Source organism: Gymnoscopelus microlampas, assembly GCF_963454915.1.
Source record: "Gymnoscopelus microlampas genome assembly, chromosome: 24".
Classification (NCBI taxonomy): domain Eukaryota; kingdom Metazoa; phylum Chordata; class Actinopteri; order Myctophiformes; family Myctophidae; genus Gymnoscopelus; species Gymnoscopelus microlampas.
This window is the reverse complement of record NC_139961.1, coordinates 16,615,269-16,635,420: the sequence shown is the minus strand read 5'-3', so window position 1 is coordinate 16,635,420 and position 20,152 is coordinate 16,615,269. Positions and strand designations below refer to the sequence as shown.

Below are 20,152 nucleotides of genomic sequence, written 5' to 3'. Positions count from 1 at the left end.
GCAATGGTGACCAAGCTGAACTTAACCCATTAAGACCTGAAGCCGATTCTACAAATGTCTTCTAAATCCCAGCAGTATTCTGAAAAAAACGTATGTTTCTATATCAGTGGTGTTCAAACTTTTTCATGTCAAAATGATATGTACTTGGCCGCCGACCCCCCATCTCAAAATATTTTGTTCCAGGGACCCCCCAGAAGCAAAGATTAGAGTTAAAAAATGTTTGCTTTAAAACAATATATATTCAAAGATTTGCACACATTTTCACGTTTTTTCAAAAATAGCAGATCTACAAGCTCGTAGCGCGGCACTCGGTGCCGCGCTACGAGCTTGTATATCTGCTATTTTTGAATAGCCAAAGTGTAAAATAATGCTTTTTAGTTCAAATCAAAAAGTGACACAGACGCGTTCCAGGTCTCAATCGGTGAAACCGAGATGTTCAACCTAAGTTGTTCACAAGGTGGCGTGGTGGTACTAGAGGGTGAAAGAGAATCATTGGGAAGGGCTCTGTAGTCGCCGGAGTACGCACGCAGTAGAGCAGCCATTCCCAAACTCGAGGATATTGGGGGCCATATAACTGGCAAAAAAACTAAGATTTGAATGATACTAATAACATTAATATTACAACATTTAAGTTCATGGGTGTACTTTTATTGTCACATCTTGTGCACTGATACATGAGAGTAAAACGAGGGAAAGAGGGAAAAACAAGAGTAAAGTAAGAGTCGGTAGTTTTATACTAATGGGATAATAAAAATAGATCAGCGTATGTACAATTTACATATAAACGTGTCATATTATATACACCATCATCATTTACCAGTAGCTACCACAGTACCTTATATAGGTTAAACAACTTCACAGTGCTTTCTAAATGTATATATGTATATACAGTCTAAAAAGAATAAAACCGCTGTTCATACTACTATATTATTCTAATACTTTAATTTGTCATCATTACTCCCATGCAAACGTGCAATGAAGTTATTCCATCCAGAGATAAATGATCCAAGTAATTGTTTATGGATTTTATAAAAGAAAAGAAAGAAAATAACAAGAAACAAAACAAAAAAAACCTCAGATAATGTATTTTATTTTTTTCCCTTGTGCGTTTTCTGAGGCTTTTTCAGCTGCAATGAAAAGAGACCTCTTCTAGTAGCAGGGGGGGCTGTTGAGTCATTTTTTTCAATCAAACTACACCATGGTTATGTTGAAGCAAGCATTCTGAGCAGAGCACTGCTGCACTGAGTCAAGAGACTACACTGCAGTGAACACTTTAGTTTAATTTGGTTACATTTTGTCCTCTATAACAGTGGTTCTCTAATGTATATGTATTTGGCCGTGGACCCCCATTTCAAAATATGTTGTTCCAGGGACCCCCAAAGATTTGAGTTACAAATGTTTGCTTTAAAAATATATATATTCAAAGGTTTACACAAATTTTCACGATTTTTCAAAAATAGCAGATCTACAAGCTCGTAGCGCGGCGTTTAGACATGGCAGAAGTCATGTTAACTGTTTAACTGCCAGAGTAATGGTGTCATAGTGTCACGCCACTGGCAGCGAAAACGAGCGATGTTACCAACTCTTGAAAAATATTTAATTTGAGAATATTTTCCGTGATCGCTGTCCTCATGGCGATCGCCTCATTAAGCGCATGGGGGTCTCGTAGTATAGGGGGAAAAAATGATCCGGTCGCGGTAATCCGTTGCATAGTTGTGGCCAGTTGAATGTGGCTTGTTTTTTGCCACATTCGTCAGTTCCGGGTCTGTCGTCATCTGGCAGTGAAAGCATCATTCATAGGGTAGCGAACAGCGCCACCTAGTGGAAAACCGCTGACAAATCTAGCTGCAGGTCCGAGCTTGTAGATCTGCCATTTTCAAATAGCCCATGGGTTTAAAGTGGTTATATTATAATGTCATATTAACTCATTTTGCTGGGGACCTCCTGGAAACCCCTCGAGGACGCTTTAAGGTCCCCGGACTCTACTTTGAAAACCACGGCCTTATTCTACTGTCCTTTATGAAAAATTTAAAAAAAGAAGAAAAAAAAACACAAATTGTTGCACCTCAGTAATGACATTGACATCAGCCCAAGTAGGAAAACTGGGTGTGTGGGTTTCCTACAGTTTGTGCATGTCCCCAATTTGTTCAAGTAGGTCATTTGGTATCTGGATTGAGTACTGGTGGTCCCACAAGGATCCACCCCTACACCTACACCCCTTCCCTTAGATCAGTTTTTTTGTTTTGTTTTATCTGTGTGGCACACGTTTACAGCTCTATATTCAGTCATCGTTGCTTCAGTAACAGGGGGTCTCCCTGTCTCGACAGCTCTTTAACACATTCAGTCCGGGAACGCATCCGTGTCATTTTAGATTTTGTTCTATAGCCATTATTTTATACTTAGGCTATTTATTTATTTTTGTGAAAACGTGTGCAAATCTTTGAATATATATATATTTTTTAAAACTACATTTTTAACTCAAACCTTTGCATCTGGGGCTTCCTGGAATAAAACCTTTTCATGTCAAGGACCCCAAAAATGATATTTATTTGGCCGCGGACCCCCATCTCAAAATATGTTGTCCCAGGACCAAGGAGCTAAAATTTCAGTTAAAAATGTTCCCTTTAAAAATATATATATACTCAAAGATTTGCACAAATGTCCACGATTTTTCAAAAAATAGCAGATCTACAAGCTTGTTGCGCGGCACTCGGTGTTGTCTACTCATTTATGTGTGTTCACAGCACATCCAATTTCATTTGTTTGTGCTACATGATTGGATAACATTGGTATCCTGACCTGAAAATGCATGTTATGTAAAGCAGTGGTAAAGTAGCTGCCCACCACTGTGGAGTCTGGTGGTTTGAATCCATCACGTTGCATCCGGCTTTGTTGAGCGTCTACACGAACACAATTGGCCAGTGTTCATGGGAGGGAAGCTGGGCGGGGAGGGTGATAATTGTCTCTGCATCTACTCCTACGGCCTGGGGGCGGCACCTGTCAGCATGTTGGGCGGGAGGAGTAGGACGAAGGCTCTACGTCCTCCTGGTGGGGGCTCCTCACTGGCAGATGAGTCAGTAGGATACAACAGACAACACACAAATGTGTATGGGGAGGAATCAATTGGTATAACGACTAAATTGGGGAGAAAAATCAGTAAAAGGCTCAAAAAATGAAACGCAAACAAACACACAATTCAAATCGTGAAAATAGCCAATATACAAGCTCACAACGCTACGCATTGTGACACATTCTGAGCTTGTAGATCGGTAGGAGATCGTATTTTCACTACTTTAGTGTGACATTCTTGTATGATGAAGTAGGGCATTAACCCATTAAGACCTTTAAGAACAGTTTTTTAGCCTAAGAAATCTACGAATAAACTTTACTTAAAAAGTAGACATTTGGAGATGTGGAGGGCAAATGTTTCTGCCCGACAGCGATGATGTATGAGATGAGGTTTGTGGGGTTAGATCATGTCCTGAAGATACAGGGTTGTCATGCCCTTGATCGCCTTGTAGGTCACCACCAGTGTTTTGTACCAGGTGCAGGCAGCAACCTGAACAGTAAAGGGAACGCAGAAAGCGGCAGTAGTGATGGCCATAGAGCAGAGTCTGACGTAATTTACACATCCTAGGTTTGTCTACCTGGTTCGCGGTTTTCCACCCCCATTCTGAATCCCATAGACGTATTTAATATCGCGTCAAATAAGAACTCTGTTCCAAAAATAAACAAATGACCCTGGTGGTTTTACTCTTATGGATATGAAGCATCAACTGACGGTGAGAAAACGATAATGTTACTTCCGCCGAATTAGTTAAATTCTCGCCAGAAACAGTCTGTATCAAATAGTGTATCAAGTGACTGACTATCATAAACGATACAGAACCTCCTGCCTGACAATATCGCCGAGACAGTTTGTTTGTTTTTGCCGTTTTAACCGTTTTAACCGGTAACCATTAAGAAATTGGTAACTGGTTAATTCTAACAGTTAACACATTTCTGCCAGGTATTAATTAATTCATTATGTAGCTTCTGCCAGAGTTTTTTGCCTTATATTGACGATCTCTGCAGAGTCACGGAGCCGCGATGTGCGCGTGCACGACAACAAAGCATGTCTGGGGGATGGGGGAGGGTCTGATCTCTCCACCAGAGAAAAAAAAATGTATTGCATTTTGTCCCGGTCGGCAGTTGTAAGAGCCGTTTTCACCCAAAAAAGAGAAAACAATAGAAAGGAGTGGTTTTCTAAAACTGATAAAGAAGAAGCGGACGGTAGTGTCATTCTTTGGGGTGACGTCACATTGTCCATTCCTTCTTTCAGCGTCTTTTTACCCTTAAAATGTTGCCTGGAAGCAGCCGCCACGCTACAAAGGCACATGTGTTTTATTGCCAGCAATGGTGCTTCTGCCTTACAAAAGCTTTACGAAGGTCAAAATACCTTACGTTGTCCAGGAAGTGGCCGCCATGGGATTTTCATTACAAAACTGTCTTCTCACAGAACATAACGCCGGCTTTTTCAACAACATTATGATCCGAATCAATATTTTGTTGATCCAAAAATAAAATTACATGGTTTGATGACTGAGGCAATTACTTGACGCGCGCGATGACGCGCCACGACGGAGGATGCGACCACAAATCTCTCATGCGTGAAATCAATGATTCCTACCGGAACGGTCTTCATGATTTACTCACCTAAAGACTTTTAGCAAAGCATTTACCCACGTTTGGATGTAATGGGTTCCTGTGTAACAGTTTTAACTGTTCCTGGCGGGTGACTCTGTGGTTCACATGACATTTTGTCCGTTCTAAAAAGTGTATTTTATACTTAACGGTTAGGGGTTAATGAACCCATTCAATCCGGCGACGCATCTGTGTCATTTTAGATTTCTTTGGGCTATTCAAAAATAGCAGATCTGCAAGCTCATAGCACGGCACCGAGTGCCGCGCATGATCTGCTATTTTTGAAAATTTTGAAATAGATTTTTTGCAAATCTTTGAATATATATATTTATGTTTTTTTAAGGGAACATTTTTAACTAAAATCTTTGCTTCTGGGGGATTCTACAAATGTCTTCTAAATCCTAACCGTTTTTTTTTTAAACTTGTGTTGCTATAATATCAGTGGTTCTCAAACTTTTTCATGTCAAGGACCCCCAAAATGATATGTATTTGGCCGCGGACCCCCCATCTCAAAATATGTTGTTCCAGGGACCCCCAGAAGCAAAGATTTGAGTTACAAATGTTTTAATGATTAATGATTTAAATATTTTTCAAAAATAGCAGATCTACAAGCTCATAGCGCGGCACTCGGTGCCGCGCTATGAGCTTGTATATCTGCTATTTTTGAATAGCCCAAAGTCTAAAATAATGACAGATGCTTTCCCGGTCTTAAGGAGATAACTAGGTGAGACATGAGAAAATGTAGGGAGTTCGAAGACGAATGGTGCTTACAGCATTCTGGATCACTTGTAGGGGTTTGAGTGAGTGTGCTGGCAGACCAGCAAGGAGGGAGTTGCAGCGATGGTCAAAGCCAGGAGAGGAGATGAATGAGGCTTGGATAAGGAGCTGGGCAGGCAGACTCCTTGGTGAGGAATGGTCTGATCCTCTGGATTGGTGTACAAGACGTGTTTCCCAACTTAGGGGTCCGTGCCTCCCTTGGGTGGACGCCAAAGATAACGTGTGTGTGTCAGTGGTGGAAGAAGTACTCGGATATTTTACTTAAGCAAAAGTAGCAATACAACATATGAAAATACTCAAAATGTTCAAAATGCTACTTGAGTAAAAGTGCAAAAGTATTGGCATCAAAATACTTTAAGTACCAAAGGTAAAAGTACAGAAATGTTTGAAAATAGATCAGCTATTTTCAAATAGCCTATGTATAAAAGAGGGCTGAAGTGGTTAATGTATGTTTTATAATATAATAATGTATATCTGCAAGTAGTAACTAAAGTTTTCAAATAATTGTAGTGGAGTAAAAGTACAATATTTGCCTCTGAGACGTATTGGAGTAGAAGTAAAAGTGTTGAAAATTGGAAATACTCCAGTAAAGTAAAAATACAAAAAAAATTACTTAAGTACAGTTCTTGAGTAAATGTACAGTACGTAGTTACTTTTTTCTGGGTGTGTGCGTGTGCGTGCGTGCGCGCGTGTGTGTGTGTGTGTGTGTGTGTGTGTGTGTGTGTGTCCAAATAGACATGTCACCAAAGCGACTATTTGCAGGTAGTCCAAAATGTTTAACATGTTGCACAAAACTGGCCTACAAGTGGACGTGCCTTCAGATCAGGAAGCAGGCCGCGCTTTACCCAATCAAATGTAGTGGCCGGGATTTACTGTCTGCCCTCGCTTCCCACTGAAAACAAACCGAAACTCATTTAACAATAGCGTCCTCGGAGCAGACAAAACCACGGAAAGATATTCACATTTTATCTTGCTCTTTCATCATAGAAACAAGTGGGCTTATAACCAAAATGATCCATGTTCTCTGGGAGAAGTGGTGTTAGTATTCCGTGTAGAAATATTGTTAGTGGGAATGAAAACATAAGCGCACCACCGGAAGTGGAGCGATGAGGGCAGACCAAAAACCCTTGTTTCCTTGCGCACGGGTGCTCCATTTAGCTCACTTCAGAGCCAAGTGAAAGAGTAAAAAACAGCAGAGGGCGCTGTTTTTCCTTTTTATTTGGCGATGGGTTCCCAGATTGGGTGTGCAGTGTAAAGCACTGTTTCCAAAACACTGGTTCGGGACCCATCCTTGGGTCACGGACCTATTTTTATGGGTCGCAAGTAAATATCTCTGTTACATACATTAATTTTTTTTTTTAATATTTCAACACATTGAAACAAGTTTAAACGAATAAATCACAACCTTTCATCAATTAAAAAGAAATTCCAACATTTTTCAAGTATTTTATGAATAAAATTATACTAAAATAAAAAAATATATGAATAAGTGAACATAGCAGATCTACAAGCTGCTTATAGATCTGCTATTGTCACTAGTTTGGGGTCCTGGGCAAATTTCTCTTTTGGGTCTTGAGCTAAAAAAATTGGGATACCACTCGATGTAGAGGATTGAGTGATGGCTGCAGTGTGTGTGTGCCCTGAAGGACGGCTAAGGACAGCCGACCGTCCAGGACAAACACCCACAGGCTCTCTGACAGTTTGAGCAGCAGTCACCAGAGAGTTGTCCCTGGAAACGGTACAAAACGTGGCACCGTGAAGGACTTTCTCACTGAAGAAAAGAGAAGCTCAGTCTTCTAGTCTGCGTTGAGCCGACAAAAAAAACAATTATATATATATATATATATTTTTTTTATTATCATTAATCATTGGTGGAAGAAGTACTCAGATAGTTACCTTAAAGGACGACTTCACCGATTTTCAACCTATCTTCATATAATTGGTCCTCACTAATACTCATGATAAAATGGTACCATTTTTCTCTACTCGGTCTGTGTCTCAGAGGAGGGCTGTGGACAGTTCAGAGTCCCGTCTACCAGTGACATCATCAATGGGGAATCCAAGCTAATAGAAACTGCAGGCTTTCTATTCCTGGAAAGTTGCAATGCAATAAAAGAAGCCATTATTCTCGTGTTAATAAAAATCGAAATAAAAAATGTGAAATCTTGTTGGGAAAAAAAATCATGCAGTAACGATGATGTCACTGGTAGACGGGTTTCTGAACTGTCCACAGCCCTCCTCTGAGACACTGACCAAGTAGAAAAAAATGGTACCATTTTATCATGAGTATCAGTGAGGACCAATTATATGAAGATAGGTTGAAAATCGGTGAAGTCGTCCTTTAAGTAAAAGTAGCAGTACCACAATATAAAAATACTCTTTTACAAGTAAAAGGCCTGTGTTCAAAATATTACTTGAGTAAAAGTACGAAAGTATTAGCATCAAAATATACTTAAAGTACCAAAAATGTTTGGAAATAGCAGATCTACAAGCTCACAACGCGACGTGTTGTGAGCTTGTAGATCTGCTATTTTCAAAAAGCCTATAAATAGGGCTAAAGTGGTTAATGTACGTTTTATAATATAATCATTTATATTTGCAAAGTAACTAGTAACTAAAGTTTTCAAATAATTCCAGTTGAGTAAAATAACAATATTTGCCTCTGAGATGTAGTGGAGTAAAAGTATTGAAAATTGGAAATACTCCAGTAAAGTAAAAATTACTCAAAATTGTACTAAAGTACAGTACTTGAGTAAATGTACTTTACACCACTGTCATTAATCGATAATATTATAAAATAATCCACCCCTGTTTTGGGCATAATCAACAATAAAAGATGGTAGAGGAAGGATATTTTTTCCGCAAGCAATGTTTGGTCTCACACAACCTTTCTCAGGCATGCCTGAGGCTGCCTGAGAAAGGGTGTGTGTGTGTGACCGAAACGTTGCTTTTGCTGAATAAATATCAGCAAACGTTGCTTGTTCACCGTTTCACCTACTGTATGCACCTGCTTTTAAACTTTTAATTCAGGTGTGTGAAAGTTTTATACTGGGCCTGTCATAATGAAAATGATCAAACTTTAAAATATAGTGAAAAGAGCAGATCTACAAACTCACAACGTGTTGTGGATCTGCAATTTTCACTATTTTTGCAAGATATGACTGTGTGACTTAATATAAAATAGGGCTTAAAGGGATATTTCACTTTCTAATAAAATAAACAAGAATGTATAAAAATGAATGAAAAAAGGAATGGAAAAATCATTTCCCCCTCACGCATTAGAAGGACATTTTAATGCATGAGGGGCCGGGATTTTTTGTTTATTTTATTTGAAAGTGAAATATCCCGTGTTGATATAGGAAAAAAATATGTTTTTTACGTCAGTGGCAGTGAATGAGTTAACTCATTCACTGCCACTGACGTAAAAAACATATATATTTTTTTAAATATGTTTTTTACGTCAGTGGCAGTGAATGAGTTAACTCATTAACTCATGAATGAGTTAACTCATTCACTGCCACTGACGTAAAAAACATATTTTTTTCCGATTACCGTACCAATACTGCCACTGACTTAAAAAAGTGAATTAAAAGAAAACATGATACCGTGATCCGAAGATTTGCTGCTCCATTCACTTCTTGGTTAACTTATTACTTAAAAACCTGTGTACTTTTTTTTTTACTATGTATTTTTGGCCGAGACTGGAGATAAATATTCTGTGACTACTTCAAAAGCTAAGAAAATGGAAAAATCGCTGGCAGTGGGTGCACGCAGCCAGAAATAAGTCTGGCAGCGAGGATGGTTTCAGGCATCGAGTACATTAGTGCTCTATCCAGTGGCAGCTGTTGACACTGTACCTGTGCATGTAGCAGCAGGGTGAACCTGCTGCTACGTGCACACTCAATGCTTTCAGCGACCATTCAATGAACCTGGCAGGTTCATTGAATGGTCACTGAGAGCCCTGCGTGCCTGTCTCACCAAGGCACCAAGGAAGACCAAGGTCAAAGCCTGTTTTTTAAGATAAGATATATGCCGATGTACCTGTCTAACTACTTCACTAGAGTCAGAGATGCCCACGGGCACAACACCAGAGGGAGCTCCTCTGACCTTGTCCCCCCCTAAATTCAGCTTAATCATGGGCAGAAATGCATTCTACTATGCTGCCACCACAATGTGGAATTCCCTTCCAACAGACAATAACCAATAGGCTCTATGCACAGCAGCCATATTGGACAGAAATTGGGCCCCTTCCTTGCTTCCTTCACAGGTGTTACCAATGATACTAATGAAGGCTCTGTTCCATTTAGTGTAGCACAGTGGTTCTCAAACCTTTTTGATTTCAAGGACCCCCATAACTCTGAGAGTGTACAAATGGAACCAAATGGACCCGGGAGGGTCCATTTGGTTCCATTTGTACAATCTCAGAGTTACACGCCCTCAAGGTACCATGAGGGTCCCTGGACCACACTTTGAGACCCACTAGTGTTCCCAGTGAGCCAACATGCAATGTTTGACCAGAATGGAACAGAGCCTTCATTAGTATTATTGGTAACACCTGTGAAGGAAGAAAGGGGCCCAATTCATTCCCAATATGGCTGCTGTGCATAGAGCCTATTAAGACCTGAGGCCGATTCTACAAATGCCTTCTATATCAGTAGTTCTCACACTTTCCAGATTTTTCAGTAATGTTCAAAAATAGCAGATGTGCAAGTTCGCTTGTACTGTAGATCTAAATCTAAAATGACATAGATGCTTTCCCGGTTTTAATGGGTTAAAGGTCCTATGCACACTTAAAACTAACCTAAAATCATGGCTGACCCTAAAATACAACTGCCCCCTACCTTCTCTGTAAATATATATTTTCTCTGCTTTTACTGTAATGCAATCTGGGGACCCATTCTGTAAAAAAAGAAAGTATTATTATTTTTTGCCTCTGGGGGCACCAGCTCATTCTTTTGTGTATTCGACAGGAACTCGGTTTGGCTCCTCCCCTTTCACAGTCCACTTCCTCCCGGGTGCCTCTGTGTTTATTCCTACTATTAACAACACTACATGTTTAATGCAGTGCTGCCTGTCTTGAGAGATCAACTGTTATGTAATATAATGAACGTAGTTGTATGTCTTACTGATGAATTTAGTACAATGGACTGATTGACATTTTTATTTGGCAAAAGAATGTAAAACAACACAGTTACATTTATAATACTTTTGTCTAAAAGGTCCGACCAAAAAAGTCCTTGTGGACTTGTTTCCGTTGGGGTCCTGGAATTAATTTCATAGACATATATAGTAGCAACCAAACAGTTCAAATATCAACATAAAAACACAGAGAAGAAATACCACTATGTACAAAAAAAAGCATGAGAAATAAAAAATGGCCTCCAGAAAGATGAGTTTTTAGGGCCGTTTTAAATGAGCCCAGCGAACTGCATTTTTTGAGGGATGGGGTTAGACTATTCCATACCTTGGTGGCCGTGCTGTAGAAGGAGAATTTGCCCATGTTTGTTTTATGGGTGGGTGGTACCAGATTGTTGTTTACGCTCCCTCTAGTTCCGTGACTGTGGGTGTCACTAACTTTTTGGAGGTATTTAGACAGATATGGAGGTATTTAGACAGGGTATAGGGGGCATTTCGGGCAAATCTGCATTTACAGGGCTTTTTGTGTAGCGTAACTTTTGACTGAACTACGTGTACTGTTATCAATCTTGTTAATTTGTTTTCAATCAATCAACCATTAAACTGAACGTATACAATTTACATTTAGCAGATGCTCTTATCCAGAGTGACTTACTATAAGCAAGGTAAACACATACATAAAATGCAGAGAGACAGTGTAGTGCCTCAATAAACCAAGAATCTAGCATCAGTCTAAACAATATACTATCGAAATGACAATCTGTACATTGAAATTACAGGATACCAGGCAAACAATGGACCTAGCATCTGTCTAAATAACATGCTATCTAAATTACATTTTAACATTGTGGTCAAGAAAAAACAAGCCTAAGTAACAAAAACACAAACAAATGACCACGGTCCATCTGCACGTTCGTCATATCTGGGTCAGTCGATGGCATCAATCGAACAGAAGCAGTGTTGCCATGTCTGCTTATTTAATGCGACTTTGGGCTTGTTTTTCTGTAAAGTTGCTTGTAAATATTGGTAGTTGAGGGTTGTGATTTTTTTGGGCTTGTTTCTAAAGTGTAGTTGCTTATTGGGGCTTGCTTCCTAATGTTATTTAGACCAGTCTCAAACATTTTTCATTTTTCATGGCAAGGACCCCCAGATTAATATGTAATTGTCTGCAGACCAGATGTGTTGTTAAAATGTTTCCGAAATATTTATCGTTTTTCCCCTAGATCTACTAGCTCGCAACGTGTCGCAACGCTTGTAGATCGGCTATTTGAAACGAAACTGCCGACATATATAGGTTTAAAGTGCTCATGTGCTCACTTCTTTTGGGCTTGTTTTCATAAACCTGGTTGCCACTTTCTCTCGCAATGTATGTATCTTGCATTTACATGGTGTGCAATTTTTTACTTGTCTATTTTCTGTGTATTGCGTCATATAACTATCCTTGTTAACCCATTAAGACCTGAGGCCGATTCTACTAATGCCTTTTAAACCAGTAGTTCACTTCTATATGTTTCAAAAATATTCAAAAATAAATCTGCTATTTTTGAATAGCCAATCAAAAGTTACACGGATGTTTTCCTGATTTTAATGGGTTAAACTTAAAATGTATCAGACATACATGAATTCCTACTGTATGTGTCTTCATTTACAAATGAGAAATACCAACCGACAAACAATAATAATACAAAATGTCTGCTTTACACCAAGCCATGAAGACAAAAAGAATGCGTGTATTATGTAAACAATTTGTTTATCCAACCTTCACTCATTAATTAAACATGCCCATATTTACTGGCACACATACAGGAAGTGAATCTTCTCTCTCTCTGTTATATTCAAAGGAGCTTTATTGGCATGAGAAAACACACGTTTACATTGCCAAAGCAAAAGTGGATCAAAACAATCGAAACAAAACATGTATAATTAAATAGGAAGAAATGAATGTGTAAACTCTCTTTATCTCTCTCTCGCTGTCACTCACTCCCTCTCTCTCTATCTCCTCTTTCTCTACTGTCTCTGTCTGTCTGTCTCTCTCTCTCTCTCTCCTCTCTTTCTGTCTCTCCTCTCTATCTCTCCTCTCTCTGTCTCTCTCTCTCTCTCTCTCTCTCCGTGTGTGTTTCTCTCTCTTTCTCTCTCTCTCTGTGTGTGTCTCTCTCTCACTCTCTGTCTCTCGCTCTCTGTGTGTCTCTCTCCCTGTGTGTCTCTCTCGCTCCTGTTTGTGTGTCTTTCTCTCTCCCGACCTCTCTCTCTCTCCTCTATTTCTCTCCTGTCTGTCTCTGTCTGTGTCTTTCTATCTCCCCCCTCTCTCTCTCTCTCTCTCTCTCTCTCTCTGTGTCCCGTCAACAGATGTGGTGACCACGTGCTGCTGAGCAGGGGCCCCCTGGTGGCCAGGACAGGCCTGTGCTCCCAGTACGAGGTGACGGCCGTGCACAGCTTGGGGCCGGGGCCCTGGGGCCTCCAGCGCCGAGCCCAGGGCCTCTCCCTGCCTCTACAGCTGCAGGTGAATGAATACAGAGTGTGTGTGTGTGTGTGTGTGTGTGTGTGTGTGTGTGTGTGTGTGTGTGTGTGTGTGTGTGTGTGTGTGTGTGTGTGTGTGTGTGTGTGTGTGTGTGTGTGTGTGTGTGTGTGTGTGTGTGTGTGTGTGGTTACAAGATTCAAATATCCCCACAACAATATAATAGTCGAAAAACAAATGAGTAAAACATAACATGCTTAATATACAAGGACGTGGATGGATGGAGTCACATGATGAAAACGGCAGATCTACAAGCTCACATTTTGCGACGCATTGTGAGCTTGTAGATCTGCCGTTTTCATCATGCGGTCCAGAAGTATATAAGGGCATGTTATGCAAACGAGACGCGTGGAATTTCCCATTGCGGCGCATTGATAGTTTCAACGTGTGGATATCAACTGACCGTGCATCAACCAATACACATCTAGGTGCTACTGGAGGAGGGATACATGTGCCTGCAATTGCTGGCGCTGCATGATATGGACAAAATGTTATACCTCATATATATGGCATATATATATATATTAACAGCGATATAATAACTGTGGAATCACACTTATTCTATATTTTAAGTACAGCAACAGTGAAAACTAAACACCGACACTCATTATTGTTTAGCCTGACGTTTAGTCTCGGTGCTGACCAATTTAGTCCTGGTGGTGCGCCTAGACTGAACTGCTCTGGTGGAATCCCTGTCATTTTTAACACATACACTGCCATTGACGCCGGAGATCTCCGTCATTTCAAATCCACCCATTCACCGCCATTGACGCCATTGAACCATCAGAGGATCGATCATACTGGAGATAAATATTCTGTGACTACTTGAAAAGGTAAGAAAATCATTATAAATGCTGGCAGAGGCTGCAGCCTGTTTTAGAAAACCTGTGGAAGTGAATGCGTTAATACATGTTCTATTGCTTCAATTGTAAAATGATGTTCAGAAGCATCTTCCATAAAACCCTAATGGTCTTGCATATTTCATAAAAGCAAAAGTTAAAGCCTCAATCTGCATCTGCAATAACATCAGCAAGACATAGATTTAGAAGTCCACAATACTGTATCGTGCTTATTGTTTCGGAAACGCAGCACTATTGTGGAGGACTCCTTTCTCGCTGTTTGACGAAATCACAGATTCTGGACGTTTCAGTCACGAGATGTGTGTTTGCTTTAATCCCTGAAGCGTGTGCTTGACGCCACTTGGCGCACGTTTCGCGTGCAGTTTTCCTTCAGTACTGTATAGGCCAACTGCTCCAATGTCAGTCGAATGAACTAACGCACTGACAAATCGGCACTGTCCACAATCCACAAGACAACATGGGTAATTGATGTGTTAGACAGAGGACTTCACATGCGTTTGGCTACTCCACTTGAGATGCATATCGTCGCTGTCACGCAGAAACCTCATATCCCCATATTTCAACCTTTTTATGTTTTTTTTTGTAAAAATAGCTAAAATAGCCGATCTGCGAGCTTGTAGATCTGCTATTTTGGGGGAAACAATTATGTCAAAGTTAAAAGTGGTTCAGTTTGTCTGTGGGTTTTTATATATATTGAACTAGGCCTGACCTCGATTAGTCGAATAGTCGACTAATCGATCGAGGGAGTCTGAGAGTCGACTGCCAATCTCTGCCAATATCATATTAAAAAATATTTTTTTTCTTTTGCATTATTCGACTGAGATTGGCCTAATTTGTTATATTAATTAACTAATAGTTTGAAAAAATAGGATAAGCATCATGATTTATTGGGCGGAACCAACAAGTATGGTAAATCAGACATCAAGCACCGCTACAGCCCACATGGAATGTTCCTCTGTTGCATAACATCTTTTTAGCATGATTCGACTGAGAGATTGGCAGTCGAATCAGACTGATTCAACTGCCAATCTCAGTGGAATCATGCAACAACAAAAAATAATATTTTCTTCTTTTTTTGTCGTCAACCAGAGTCAGGGTGCTGATATTGTGCATGTTGGCCCACTGGAAACACTCTGTTACACCAGTGGGTCTACAGTTGGGGTACCCTCATGGGCTTCCAAATGGCCCCTTACAGTTGTGTAACTCTGAGAGTGTACAAATGGAACCAAATGGACACGTAAGGGTCCATTTGGTTCCATTTGTACACTCTCAGAGTTATGGGGGTCGTGGAAACCACTGTGCTACACTAAATGGAACAGAGCCTTCATTAGTATCATTGGTAACACCTGGGAAGGAAGTGATAATAGGGCTGCTGTGCATAGAGCCTATTAGTCGACTACAGGCAACATTTGGTCGATCAGAGTCGACTATAGAAATCCTTAGTCGGGGACAGGCCTATATTGAACCAATGAAAAGCATTAACAAGAGTGTGTGACTAAATCATAACTACATTGGATCCATTGGAACACAGGTCATTTTCTTCCATTTCCTAAAAAGTAACAGTTTTGGACTCACAAGGTCTCTACCCGACAGTGACTGTGTGTGACAGCATCCTAAATCAGTCTCGGGCTCAATCGTTCTTTTTATGACCCCGTCACACGCCAACAAAAAAAACGATAATTTTGGCAGATCAACACCTTCTTGTGACAAAGTATAAATGTGGCTTAACGGGTCACAAACCTTCTCTCCTGTATAGTGTCCAGCGGGGGCTGTATTGACCGCTGTCTTCTAAATAAGTCATTGCGTGTGCTTGAGTATGTGTCTATAATTTATTGAAGGCAATGCAGATAGAGACATGAGCGGGGGGACTGACAGTCACGTTGTCCCATTCTGTGTCCTCGTATAGGCTCACCACACAGTGTGGAAGAAACTACGACCCAGGGCAGCGAAGCTGGTAAGGCACGCACACACACACACACACACACACACACACACACACACACGTTTGTATTGCTATACTTGTGAGGATATCAACAATTTAGGCTGACAATTTCATAAATGCATTATTTATTTTTTTTAATTACATTGAGATTTTTAACCCTAATCCTAAAGCCAAAAATAGCTGCAATTTTGAACATCTTTGGAGATTTTTTTTACCCGAATCTTGAAGCCCAATCTAAATAGCTGATCTTCAAGCGAGGCTATTTTCAGTGCAAGTCTAAATCAGGCATAACTCCAAACCCAACCCTTAAACCTAACCTCTAAATGTCTTATCCTCACCCCAACCTGAATCTGTTCCTAATTGTAAGCTTAACTGTAAAAAAAAATCCTTTTAACTCATTGAGTGCTATTCAGATGTTTCATGTGTTTTACCGCTATGGTGCAACGTGCCAATCACGTGTTTCACATGTTTTTTTTTCAATGTCCAGAACCCAAGATATCATTATCTGAAGATTTGCTGCTCCATCCACTCCTTGTTTAACTTATAACTGAAAAAAGGCTGTATCTCGCTTCCCAAGCACTTTTTATTTACTTTGAAAAAATCTCTAGCACTGGGACAACATAGCCAGAAATAATTCTGGCACTCAGTGAGTTAACTATACAACAAAATTGTCCTCACAATATCTTATTTTTTTCAAATTCCACTATACGTGTGGGTACATTTGGCCCTGGCAAGTATAGTAGTACAAGTACACACACACACACACACACACACGCACACACACACCATAGCTCCCCACAGTGAGGCCATCTGGGCGAAGTGTTAAGGGGCATCTGAAATGTTGGACCGCTTAACCTGCCCTGATGGCGAGCCACCGACCTCTAGAGATAAGATGACAAGTTCTGCTTTTGTTATGTCGCCACCCCGGCAGCACAGAGCCTGTGTGTGTGTGTGTGTGCGTGTGTGTGTGTGTGTGTGTGTGTGTGTGACGACGATGATGCAGTCGAGAGAAAAACGCTGTCAACAGAGCTCTGAGGACAAACCACAGTTTTCTGAACGGTCCTATCAAAGCACGAGCCGCTAACTCTGCATCAAAGAAAGTGGTATTTTTAACCCCTTCAAAGCGGGAACGCATCTGTGTAACCACTTTTAACCGTTAATTTACACGTTGGCTATTCAAAAATCCTGAACATTTGTGCAAATCTTTGAATATATATATATATTTTAAAGCGTACATTTTTAACTCAAATCTTTGCTTCTGGGGGGTCCGTGGACCAACATATTTTGAGATGGGGGTCCACGGCCAAATACATATCATTTTGGGGGGTCCTTGACATGGAAGAAGTTTGAGAACCACTGATTATAGCAAAAAAAATAGGATATAGAAGACATTTGTAGAATCAACAGAAGCAAAGATTTGCGTTACAAATGTTCGCTTAAAAAATATAGATATTCAAAGATTTGCACAAAATGTTCAAGATATTCCCAAAAATAGCAGATCTACAAGCTCATATGAGCTATGAGCTTGTAGATCTGCTATTTCTGAATAGCCCAAAGTATAAAAACAATGGTTATAGCTCAAATCTAAAATGACACGGATGCGTTCCCGGTCTAAATGGGTTCATCGGGATCTGCTTGTCTGGACCGTTTCACTCCGAAAAACTGATGAAAGGCCGTCTTTAAGTCCGTCCTTGTTGGCTCCACGCGGCTAAAGCTCAAAGAGGGAAACGCGTACATCCGTCACATGTTTCTAAACTAGGCTAGCAGTTAATTTTGGATGAGCCATCAAGGCAAAGTGTCTGTTTTTACTGGTCCTCTCGTCACGCAGGGTGGGGTAATAAGATGCACATCCATTAATAGGCACTGCTGCTTTTACATCGTGGTCTAGATCAGTGGTTTTCAACCTTTTCAGGCCGCTCCCCCCCTCCCCCCCAAAATAATCATATTTGAACCGGGGGACCCCCCCATTTTGTCAAGCACTTGGGATGTAGGAGTTGAGGCGTTACATTTTCGGTTCCACAGATAAATATTGTGAAAAATAAAATAGCAGATCTACAAGCTCACAACGCCTCGCCACATCGGCTATTTTCACAATATTTGTCTCTTTCTTTTATTCTTTTATTATAATTTGACAATTTGGCCAATGTTTGACCAGATTTTATAGTATAGTTTGTTGATTACTGTTGATACAGTAATGCTCTTTTTTTTGGGGGGGGTGTTAAAAACATCTTAAAAGTCCTTTTTAAGATGTCTATAAAAGTCCTTAAAAGATTGTCACTTCACTGTCATCTGGGGGACCTCCCAAAAATCATGTGGGGACCCCCGTGGGACATTCTTCAGGCATCGTGCCCGAGGAATGTCGATGTGACCGAAACATTGCTTAAATAAAAGTGTCGTGCATGTGCAGACGCTGTGCAATTTATTTTATTCTCTACGTTTGATCCCTGCCTACGCGCCCGTCTCTGAGCCGACCAGGTGTGCGTGAGACGTTGTTTCCGGTTTACTTACAATAGAACAATGAGAACCTAAATGAAAATGGGGCTTGACTTTACTTATTGCTAGAGCATAGGTCACTCTATTTCCCTGGTTGTCCTATTTAAAGTAAGACCATTCGAAAGGTGCCAAAAATGATTCAGTTACACTTTTTAGTTCAATTTCAAGAATAGCGCCGAATCAAGACACTTGTTTTTTACATGTAGAGCTGAGAGCCAATGTGTTTCCCTTCTGAGCAAGCATTTGGCAACCGTGGCAAGGGAAAAACTCCCCTTTAACGTGAAGAAACCTCCAGCAGACTGTAGGGAGGAGAGAGGCCATCTGCCTTGACCATATCAGACAGCAACAATAACTATAATAACAGTCCTTAGCTATTATGATAATGATCAACATTAACCCATTAAGACCGGGAACGCATCCGTGTCATTTTAGATTTCTTTGGCTATTCACAAATAACATTTGTAACCCAAATCTTTGCTTCTGGGGGATTCTACAAATGTCTTCTAAATCCTTCTAGAAAAAAACCTATGTTGATATATATCCGTGGTTCTCAATCTTTTTTCATGTCAAGGACCACCCAAAATGATATGTATTTGGCCGCGGACCCCCATCTCAAAATATTTTGTTCCAGGGACCCCCAGCAGAAGCAAAGATTTGAGTTAATGTTCGCTTTAAAAATATATATATTCAAAGTAAAAATTGTCCACGATTTTTTCAAAAAATAGCAGATCTACGAGCTCATGCGTGGCACTCTGTGCTTGTATATCTGCTATTTTTGAATAGCCAAAATAAAAAATAACGGTTTTAAGTGGTTACACAGATGCGTTCCCGGTTTAAATGGGATAAATGGTAAATGGATGCATTTATATAGCGCCTTTTATCGCAAGTGCTTTACAATGTGCGTTACATTTCACCCATTCACACACACATTCACACACACATGCACACACAACGGCAGAGGAAACCATACAAAGGCACCAACCTGCTCATTAGGAGCAGTTAGAGGGTTCAGTGTAGTTGCTCAATGACACTTCTGTACTAACCCACGGGGAGCCCGGGATTGAACCGCTCTACCCAAGCCCCCAGAGTTGCTGAGAAACATTTGAAGCCGCCACCCCGGTGGCCAAAGCTGGAACTGCAGGCGGGGAGAAATACATGCACGAGCAAAACATACTGAGAGATATTTATATATATAAATATAAATATGTAAACATATTATACATAAACGCATATGCATTTACATATAAATATGAATCTCGAGTGTATTTAATAAATATCTTGCGTTCATTTCTTGACACACTGGGCTGCCGTAGGACGCAAAAAGGACTCTAGTGCGCATGCTCATAACTCTATGGTGTGTCCAAAAACGACTCAATAATTGTTACTTCCGGGTGCTTCAAAACGCCACTGAGCACGTTCATTGAAATGATAGCTGGGGGCGGGGCAATCCGCCCTCTAGTTATATTATACCTCTATGGCTCTACCTCCTGAGGGGGGGGGGGGGGGGGGGGGGGCTAGTTAATATATAGCGTCACAATCATTTTAACCACTTTAACCTTAATATTTTATACTTTTGCTACGAAAAAACTAGCAGATCTACAAGCTCGAGCAGAGCTTGTAGATCTGCACATTTTTTGAAAAATCGTGAATATATTTATAAAGGAAACATTTTTAACTCAAACGTTTGCTTCTGGAGGTCCTTTGCACAACATGTTTTTGAGATGGGGGGGGGGGGTCCGCAGCCAA

At 40.5% G+C, this 20,152-nt stretch overlaps 1 protein-coding gene across 1 annotated transcript in view; it reads left to right on the top strand.

The window, feature by feature from the left end:
* mrpl39 (mitochondrial ribosomal protein L39) overlaps window positions 1–20,152 on the top strand; it is a 33,520-nt gene that overhangs the window by 11,246 nt on the left and 2,122 nt on the right. Inside the window, exons 8-9 of the mRNA XM_084051550.1 lie at window positions 12,943–13,096; window positions 15,878–15,925. Of these exons, the coding sequence (XP_083907676.1) occupies window positions 12,943–13,096; window positions 15,878–15,925 (202 nt within the window). The remainder of the gene's footprint in view (window positions 1–12,942; window positions 13,097–15,877; window positions 15,926–20,152) is intronic.